General features: G+C 40.7%; 1 protein-coding gene across 1 annotated transcript; it reads left to right on the top strand.

Annotated features, from left to right (window-relative positions):
• The first annotated feature begins 1,128 nt into the window (after positions 1–1,128).
• Positions 1,129–8,516, top strand: LOC115230988 (signal recognition particle 14 kDa protein). The gene is made up of 4 exons (XM_029801083.2): positions 1,129–1,291; positions 4,461–4,582; positions 5,263–5,295; positions 8,134–8,516. The coding sequence occupies exons 1-4, from the start codon at positions 1,141–1,143 to the stop codon at positions 8,221–8,223; spliced, it is 396 nt and encodes a 131-aa protein (XP_029656943.2). The 5' UTR covers positions 1,129–1,140; the 3' UTR covers positions 8,224–8,516.
• Positions 8,517–10,278: the final 1,762 nt, after the last annotated feature.

The following is a 10,278-nucleotide window of genomic DNA, read 5'->3' as shown; positions in this document are numbered from 1 at the left end:
TGTGTTTGTCCCTTTAACATTGCTTGACAACCAATGCTGGTGTGTTTACATCCACGTAACTTAGTGGTTCGGCAAAAGAGATTGGTAGAATAAGTACTAGGCTTGCAAGGAATAAGTCCTGGGGTTGATTTGCTTGACTAAAGGCAGTTCTCCAGCATGGCCACAGTCAAATGGCTGAAACAAGTAAAAGAGTAAAGTACAAGCGTATGCATATGCTTTATGAGAAATGTAAACCACAATCACTTAATTACATAAAAAGAAGTTGGAGTCGGAGTCGGAAATAGTACAGAAGTTTTTTGTTTCGACTCCACAACCCTGATTATAACTTCCAAAAGGTCAGTGCTGAACACAGGATTTCTGTAGAATTAAGCAGACGAGGGATGTCTCTTTTTGGATAGGATACCTGATGTTAGCTGGGAGATTCTCAGATTCAGGAATTCAGTTCACTTAATTATAGCTAGATCAACAATGAAGTTGACCTGGCCATAGTCCAAGAAACAGTGCGGTATTAGTGATGTGAACTGTCGACTCCCTGAATGGCACTTTGTTGACACAACCTCTGTTCTTCACTGTTCTTCAAGTACAGGAGTGGAAGTACATTTCCTCCATGTGCTGAACATCAGATAATCACTAGTAATATTGTTGGAATAGTGACCATAGTCAGGAGACTGTTCTAAACAGCTTGAGAGACTAGGTTTTACAGAATAATCTTTCCACGTAGATTTAGTAAAACACTTGCCTTGGATGTGAACTCAAAACCTGAGATACTTTACTGCTTGTCTTCTACCTTAACCACTAGATCACGCATGGGCAACCTTTTGTGACAGGTGTTCTGGCAGAATCGTTAGCATGTCGGACGAAATGCTTAGCAGTATTTTGTCAGCCGCTACGTTCTGAGTTCCAATTCCGTCGAGGTCAACTTTGCCTTTCATCCTTTCAGGGTCGATAAATTAAGTACCAGTCAAGCACTGGGATTGATGTAATCGACTTAATCTGTTTGTCCTCTCTGTGTTTAACCCCTCGTGGGTAGTAAAGAAATAGGTGTGCTGTATGAGATAAAAATCATCATCATATGGGCTACACAGCAAAAAAAAAAAAAAATTTAAGGTAAGTTTTTATTAGATGACCCACAGGTTGCTCATGATGACGGTACTAGTCTGTTCTTCCTTTGTGATGTTATATTATCCTCATTTCTCATTTGCTCTTTGTCTATTTCAGTTTCTTAGCGAACTCACCAGATTTTTTCAAAGATCAAAGACATCGGGGTCATTGAATATAACAATGAAACGATGTAAGTATCAGTTTCTTTTTTCATAGAATGATGATGATGATGATGATGATGGTCATGATGATGATGATGGTCATGATGATGGTGATGATGATGTGGTGGTGATGATGATGGTGATGATGATGGTGATGATGATGATGATGATGGTCATGATGATGATGGTGGTGGTGGTGGTGATGATTGTGGTGATGATGATGATGATGATGATGATGGTGGTGATGATGGTCGTGATGGTGGTGGTGATGATGATGATGATGATGATGACTTGTAGCAAGTCCATCTCTGAGCTACTTTTCATTCTTGGTTCACTTTCACTGCTTACTCACTTAAATGCATGAAGGGCCACAAGGTTTTGTTCAGGTTTATAATTCTGAGCCCTTTTGTAAGAAATCTAAACGAGTAGGCGTAGGAGTGGCTGTGTAGTAAGTAGCTTGCTTACCAATCACATGGTTCTAGGTTCAGTCCCACTGCGTGGCACCTTGGGCAAGTGTCTTCTACTATAGCCTCGGGCCGACCAAAGCCTTGTGAGTGGATTTGGTAGACGGAAACTGAAAGAAGCCTGTCGTATATATTTTATATATATATATATATATATATATATATTATATATATATATATATATTATGTATGTTTGTGTGTCTGTGTTTGTCCCCCCAACATCGCTTGACAACCAATGGTGGTGTGTTTACGTCCCTGTAACTTAGTGGTTCGGCAAAAGAGACTGATAGAATAAGTACTAGGCTTACAAAGAATAAGTCCTGGGATTGGTTTGCTCGACTAAAGGCAGTGCTCCAGCATGGCCACAATCAAATGACTGAAACAAGTAAAAGAGTAAAAGAGAGTCAAAATACATCATTGATGAGAAATAACAGGAACAATTAATATGGTGTGGACTGGTCGTTTAATTATATTTAGGCCACTTAGCGACCATGTATTTTCAGGTTCAGTCCCACTGCACAGCAGTGTCTTTTACTATAGCACTAGTCTGACCAGTGTTTTGGTTGTGGATTCGATGGAGGGAAACTGTAGGAAGCCCATGGGTGTATGGTTAAGAAGCTTGCTTCCTAGTTTCCCAATCATGTGGTCTTTGGCTCAGTCCCATTGCACAGCCCCTTGGGCTAATGTATCCTATTATTCAAGGAATGTGGAGCATTGTTATATGGGAAAAAGGTTCTCATTGAAGATGAAAGGAAAGGTTTATGGGAATTGTGTGAGAGCTGCGATGCTGTATGGGAGTGAGACATGGTGTCTGAGGGAGAGGGAGATGGCAATTTTGAGGAGGACTGAGAGAGCAATGGTGAAAGAGATGTGTGGCATGAGGCTGTTTGATAAGAGGAGGAGTGAGGACTTGGTGAGGATGCTGGGGATTGAAGGAATTGATGGAATGGTTGGTAAGGGCGAATGGAGCGTGGTGGTATGTGTTGAGGAGGGATGAAGAGCATGTTCTGAAGAGGGTGCTAGAGTTTGAGGTAAATGGACAGCAAAAGCAAGGTAGACTGAGGAAAATGTGTAGGGTGGAGGAAGAGATTGGGTGGGTTGGCTTGAGAAGGGAGGACAGCCAAAACTGGGCGAGATGGTGTGAGGGCGGTTGCTATGGCATTGAGGTAGATCTGGCCACCCCTGCTAATGGGGACAAAACCTGGATTCAAAATACTGGATGATGATGATATAGCCCCAGACCAACCAATACCATACAAGTGGATTTGGTAAATGGAAACTGAAAGAAACCTGTTGTGTGTATGTGCGCATATATATATATGTGTGTGTGTGTATATATATATATATATATATATATCAACATCATTGTTTAGCGTCCGCTTTCCATGCTGGCATGGGTTGGACAGTTTGACTGAGGACTGGCGAGCCAGATGGCTGCACCAGGTTCCAATCTGATCTGGCAGAGTTTCTACAGTTAGATGCCCTTCCTAATGCCAACCACTCCAAGAGTGTAGTGGGTGTGTACACTTTTGGAGTGGTTGGCGTTAGGAAGGGCATATATATATATATTATATATATATATATATATAACCCATGCTAGCATGGAAAACGGACGTTAAACGATGATGATGATGATATATATATATATATATAAATAATAAATGCCAAAATGAATTTGTGTGTCAGTGTGTCACACTTTGGTCCCCCACCATTCTCACTATTCAGTGGCATTTCTACTCATCTTGTTGGGGTGAGAGTAATAGTAGGCATCTGGCTGTTGAGAATCTACTTTAACAAACTCCTTTCAACCCATGCAGGCACGGAAAAATGGTCGTTAAAACACTGGTGATAAATACTTATATTAGTAACTACGGAAGACTGGTGGGATTATCATTTGTATGGACTTAAAGATTGGTTGCTATTTAGTATATAATCTACTTATTGTAGGTTTACTATTAATACTGATACAGATGTACAGAGATTTATGTGTTTCTTGCTGTAGTTTAATTTTGAAGTTAATCCTGCCTATATTTAGATTGAATACTGTTGTACACAGGGTAAGTATGTTTGAAAGCTTGTGTGTTTGTTTTCTGGTATGTTTGTTCCCAAACAGCACTTCTTTTAGTGCTGTTGACACCAATAGATTGAATGGTACTGCTCTGGTGTCGAACACCAGACACGGCAACAGACACGGTCAGGTGGTGCTTTTTACGTGCCACTGGCACGGGGCATATATATATATATGTGTGTGTGTGTGTGTATATACACACACACACTCACAAGAGTTAAGGAATGGAGTAGCTAAAATCTGGACTACATATATTTCATAGCAAGTGGAACCTTGGTAGTCGTAAATATCCAAGTGAGGTGTGCATCGCAGGCTACTTTTTATATTTTCTATGAATTGCTTGAAGCTACCTTGCTACACCTCAATCCTTGGACCTTATTTTTATTTACACACACAGAGGCTTCCATACAGTTTCTTGTTACCAGTTTACTCACAAGTCATTCACTGGCATCAGGTTACCAAGGTACCACACTGAGGCTCAAAACCATGTATCAAAGTGAGTTATGTATCAAAACAACCATATCCACGTCTCTCTCTGTAATTGAAAAAGTGAAGTATTAGTCTAGGACTTGGATTACTCTAATTAATTGTACTCTCCCCCAAATGTGGGGTCTTCTAACAGTGTTTCTAATTATTATTTTTATTAATTTCAACTTTCCATTTTAGATGATGGTCGAACTAGGCCTAAACCAAAATCTAACCGATCAGAACAAAGCATATCCCATGAAACAGTAGAATATAAATGTATCCTCAGAGCATCTTTAGGTAAAAAGAAAATTTCCACTATAGTAAGTATAATTGTGTTCTCTTGTCTTATACCATAGTTGTTTCGGGTTCTGTGCTGTCTAAGTCAGTTCATTAAAAAATATATATATGTATATATATATAATGGTGGTGCATCAGCATGGCCGCAGCTCTGAGCTGAAACTTAAAAAAAAAAAAATATAGGCGCAGGAGTGGCTGTGTGGTAAGTAGCTTGCTTACCAACTACATGGTTCTGGGTTCAGTCCCACTGCGTGGCACCTTGGGCAAGTGTCTTCTACTATAGCCTCGGGCCGATCAAAGCCTTGTAAGTGGATTTGGTAGACAAACTGAAAGAAGCCCGTCGTATATATGTATATATATATGTGTTGTCCCTCCCAACATCGCTTGACAACTGATGCTGGTGTGTTTACGTCCCCGTAACTTAGCGGTTTGGCAAAAGAGACCGGGTCAAAGTGCTAGTCAAATCCTAAAAGAGAAAAAAAAATTTAGAAAAAATAAAACAAAAATAAAAAGCGTAACTTGCATGTCATGGGTGAAAATATTTTTAATTTATTACTAGCATTTATAAAATGTTACTATGTTACTGGCATTGGTAAAACTATTAGCATTGAAAGACTTTATTGAGAGAGAGAGAGACTATTGGTTGAATCAATATATTTAGTACCACTACTTTTAACTACCATCTTCATTTTTTTTTTTTCAGGTAAATCAAAAGGAGGTAAATAAATTTCAGATGGTGAGTAGCTTTTTGTCTTAACGACTTACACAGATACAGGTGTGGCTGTGTGGTAAGAAGTTTGCTTCTCATGATGAAAGTTTCGTCTCATTCATGTGACAGTAATTCTTCTGGAGTTTCCTCTGAACACTCTTATCATTTCTGAAGTAAAAAAAAAAAAAGTGGAGGCACATAGCCTAGTGGTTAGAGCAGAGCGGACTCGCGGTTGAGGGATCGCTGGCAGAAACAATAGCACACCGGGTGGAATGCTTAGTGGTATTTCGTCTGCTGCTACAAGGCGGCAAGCTGGTAGAGTCGTTAGCACGCCGGGCGAAATGCTTAGCAGTATTTCGACTGTCTTTACGTTCTGAGTTCAAATTCCACCGAGGTCGACTTTGCCTTTCATCCTTTTGGGGTCGATAAATTAAGTACCAGTTACGCACTGGGGTCGATGTAATCGACTTAATACCTATGTCTGTCCTTGTTTGTCCCCTCTGTGTTTAGCCCCTTGTGGGTAATAAAGAAATAGGTATTTCGTCTGCTGCTACGTTTGAGTTCAAATTCCACCGAGGTCGATTTTGCCTTTCATCCTTTCGGGGTCGATTAAATAAGTACCAGTTACACACTGGGGTCAATGTAATCGACTTAATCCGTTTGTCTGTCCTTTGTCCTTGTTTGACCCCTCTGTGTGTAGCCCCTTGTGGGCAGTAAAGAAATTAGAAGTTTGCTTCCCAACCACAAGGTTCTGGGTTCAGTCCCATTGTGTGGCACCTTGGACAAGTATCTGCTAATATAGCCTTAGGCTGACCAAAACCTTGTGAGTGGATTTTGTAGATGCAAACTGAAAGAAGACTTTGTATATATTTGAAACGCGGAGTCGATAAAATAGGGGACAACTGATGAAGGGATGTTCTTTATGTTGCCCGTCTCGTTTCGCTATTTGTTTCTTTCGTTGTTCGTAAAAAAAGTTTGTTTTCCATGTTTTTGTTTTTTATGTTCTCATTTCTCCTTTTGTTCATGTTTCTTTGACGTCCTGTACCCATATATGCATTTATATGTAGGTATGTACATATATATATGTATATATGCATGTCATCATCATCATCGTTTAACGTCTGCTTTCCATGCTAGCATGGGTTGGACGATTTGACTGAGGACTGGCGAACCAGATGGCTGCACCAAGCTCCAATCTAATCTGGCAGAGTTTCTAAAGCTGGATGCCCTTCCTAACGCCAACCACACTCCAGTCAGGCGGTACTGGCAATGGTCACGCTCAAATGGTGTTTTTTTTATGTGCCACCTGCACAAGAGCCAGTCCATCGGCACTGGCAACGACCTTGCTTGAATGTATTTTTCACATGCCACCAGTACAAGTAAGGCGACGCTGGTAACGATCACGCTCGAATGGTGGTTTTTACATGCCATCGGCACGGAAGCCAGTTAGCTGCTCTGGAAATGATCATGCTCGGATGGTGCTCTTAGCGTTCCACTAGCACGGATGCCAGTCATTGAATTTGATCCCCTCCAGTCACCCTACGACGGTCCATATCAAGTCATACATCCAGGAGATAAAACATTCCAAATTATTATGTGTGTGTGTCCCCGTGTCCCTCACCACTGCTTGACAACTGTTGTTGCTCTGCTTATGTCTCTGTAACTTAGTAGTTCAGCAAAAGTGACCGATAAAATAAGTACCAGGCTTAAAAAAACACAAGTACTGGGGGTCTTAGCGATGTTGATGTGTTACATATTTTATAAGGGTTTACAACATCTCATAACATGAACACATGATTAAAGATGAGATTTCCCCTGAAGAAATCACATGAAATACTGAAGGTTGACCTCAGGATGCTGACCCTTTCAGACAAAATAACAGAAGACTGCGATGTTTGACAGTACTCAAGAAGGCCTGTACTCAACAGCAGAAGTGTTAAGGCTGCTGCCCCTGTTAGGAGGATTGTCCTGCAAGTGTCTTGTGCCAGTGCTACGTAAAAGCACCCAACCTCTGTAAAGTTGTTGGCATTAGAAAAGACATCCAGCTGTAGAAACGATGCTCACTTCAAGATAAAGTTTTTAGGAGCAGTCTCTAGTGGGTTGGTATTGAAAGGGTTAAAATTGAAGCTTTTAGGAGTAATCCCAAGTGGGGTTTATCAAAAGGGTTAAAATTGGCTCTCTGTAGTCTGTCATTTTTTTTCCCCCACCAGATTAATATCCATTACATAATCTGTTTCTGATATCATACACATCAGTATTTGTTTGCTAATATATTCACTGTTAATTTTCTCCCCTGCGTTTGTTCCAAAATTAATATTTTCATACATTATTTAAATTCGACGGATATTTGTCCTCATCTTGTTTGTTGTTAACACAACGTTTCGGCTGATATACCCTCCAGCCTTCACCAGGTGTCTTGGGGAAATTTCAAACCTGGGTTCTCATTCCTAAGGTATTTTTCGATGTTATTACTGTTGTTTTTGTTCAGGTCACTGCTTGGAATCGAACTCAGAATCTTGGGGTTAGTGGCCCGCACTCTTAACCACTATGCCATATGCTCACAGGCATATGGTGTAGTGGTTAAGAGCGCGGTCTACTAACCTCAAGATTCCGAGTTCGATTCCAGGCAGTGACCTGAATAATAATAATAATAATAATGATAACATCGAAAAATACCTTAGGAATGAGAACCCAGGCTCGAAATTTCCCCAAGACACCTGAAGAAGGCTGGAGGGTATACCAGCCGAAACGTTGTGTTAACAACAAACAAGATGAGGACAAATATCTGTCGAATGTAAATAATGTACGTAATTCCTCATCTCTTAAATATAGAACTGTAATATTTTCTTGCTTCTTTCTTTCCAGGCATATATCAATGTTTTGAAAGGCAACATGGATGGTTTGAAGAAAAGAGACAAAAAATCAGCTAAAGGGAAATCTAAAGCTACTCAATAAACTTTCACACAATTCTATTTTCTTCCACAATTGTATTTATTTATTTGCATTTATTATTTTTCATTTTCTTTTTGGATATAAATGACATTTTTTTGGGAACTTCTGGAGCAGCTTGTGTTTCCAAATTTCTCACACCACTTCTTCCTACATGCGCAGACTCCATGTAGTAAGACCATGGTTATATGTAGACATGGTCTGACTGAGTTATTATTTTAAATAACAATGTATAGTTGATAAAGAAAATAGAGAGAAGCTCTTGTTTATAGAAATAAAATCAAAACTGGCTGCCTTCAGGGAGTTTTCTGTTTTTTATGTTTCCCATCTAAATATTCAAGGTGGTGCCCCGCATGGCCGCAGTCTGATGACTGAAACAAGTAGAAGATAAAAGACATTTTAAAAAACAATTATGGCTTAACCGTTTGCCTGTCCAAAGCATCTTCAAAAGGTTGTCTAAGTGCCCAGTCTCGTTTCAGACTTTTAATTAGCCCTCGTTTCAGACTTTTAATTAGCCCTCGTTTCATACGTCCTGAGTAATATAAAGCTTTCCTCTCATAAGTTCCAAGTTATTCTGGTGGTTAAAAAAAAATGGTAATGAAGACGGCGAGCTGGCAGACTTGTTAGCACGCCAAGGGAAGCGCTTAGTGACATTTCTCCTGCCTTGACATTCTGGGTTCAAATTCCGTCAAGGTTAACTTTACCTTTCATAGGCGTAGGAGTGGCTGTGTGGTAAGTAGCTTGCTTACGAACCACATAGTTCTGGGTTCAGTTCCACTGCGTGGCACCTTCGGCAAGTGTCTTCTACCATAGCCTTGGGCTGACCAAAGCCTTGTGAGTGGATTTGGTAGATGGAAACTGAAAGAAGCCCATCGTATATATATGTATATATATATATATGTGTGTGTTTGTGTGTTTGTCCCCTTAACATTACTTGACAACCGATGCTGGTGTGTTTACATCCCCATAACTTAGTGGTTCGGCAAAAGAGACTGGTAGAATAAGTGCTAGGCTTACAAAGTCCTGGGGTCGATTTGCTTGACTAAAGGCGGTGCTCCAGCATGGCCACAGTCACATGACTGAAACAAGTAAAAGAGCTTATCATATATGATGCATGGATGCCAGAGAAATATCCGCTTTGTCACATGCGATACACGGGACAGGCAAAAGGGTTAATCAGAAGAGGAAAGGCAATGCCCATGATGTTTCTCAGGTCTTTGAAGGGGTGACAGAAAAATCATGACTAATAGGATACTGCAACTAAAAAACAGCCAGTATCTCAGGTTAACCCTAGGCTGGAGATTCGGTCCAACATATTTACAACAGATTGGATTCAGTACCATCTTATTGGAGGTCACACTTGCTGGGGTGGGTGCAAGGGGTCTAGGTGACTAATTCTGATCTAGATATGCTGTGGCTTGCTGTTAATAAATACTATAGGCTCCAGGGTATTGATTTGCTTGCACGCCTATAATGCTACTAAGTGAGCCCTGATTGGACTCTGCTAAAGGCACTGAAGGGTCAGGTGGCAGTGGCAGCCCAGATGATGGCTTAAGTTGAGTTGCTGTTAGATGAGGGTAAGGCCTTCGGTTGTCCTAGTTAATTATGGGACTCAGTACCTATTTCTTTACTACCCACAAGGGGCCAAACACAGAGTGGACAAACAAGGACAGACAAACAAATTAAGTCGATTACATCGACTCCAGTGCGTAACTGGTACTTAATTTATCAACCCCGAAAGGATGAAAGGCAAAGTCGACCTTGGCAGAATTTGAACTCAGAACATAACGGCAGACGAAATACGGCTATGCATTTCGCCCGGTGTGCTAGTGTTTCTGCCAGCTCGCCGCCTTCTATGGGACTCAGTACCATCAGAGAAGATAATATTGATATAGATGCTTTTTTTTTTTGGTGCCACGTTAAAAGCATCCAGTCCACTGTAAAGTGGTTGGCTTTTGGAATGGCTTCCAGAGCTATAAAAACCATGCCAAAACCGACCTCACCTGTGCTGGTGCAACATAAAAGGCACTCAGCCCACTCTACAGGGTGGTTGGTGTAACG

This window comes from Octopus sinensis, unplaced genomic scaffold (assembly GCF_006345805.1).
Source record: "Octopus sinensis unplaced genomic scaffold, ASM634580v1 Contig16980, whole genome shotgun sequence".
Classification (NCBI taxonomy): Eukaryota; Metazoa; Mollusca; class Cephalopoda; order Octopoda; family Octopodidae; genus Octopus; species Octopus sinensis.
Note: the sequence above shows the minus strand (reverse complement) of the source record. Positions and strands in the feature narration are given on the sequence as shown.

What these genes read in the sequence shown, in the direction of transcription:
- LOC115230988 (XM_029801083.2), top strand. Translation starts at nt 1,141, where the DNA reads ATGATGACGGTACTAGTCTGTTCTTCCTTTGTGATGTTATATTATCCT. An exon ending in GAATATAACAATGAAACGAT is followed by an intron (nt 1,292 to 4,460) that starts GTAAGTATCAGT and finishes TTTCCATTTTAG; the next exon opens with ATGATGGTCGAACTAGGCCT. An exon ending in AGGTAAATAAATTTCAGATG is followed by an intron (nt 5,296 to 8,133) that starts GTGAGTAGCTTT and finishes CTTTCTTTCCAG; the next exon opens with GCATATATCAATGTTTTGAA.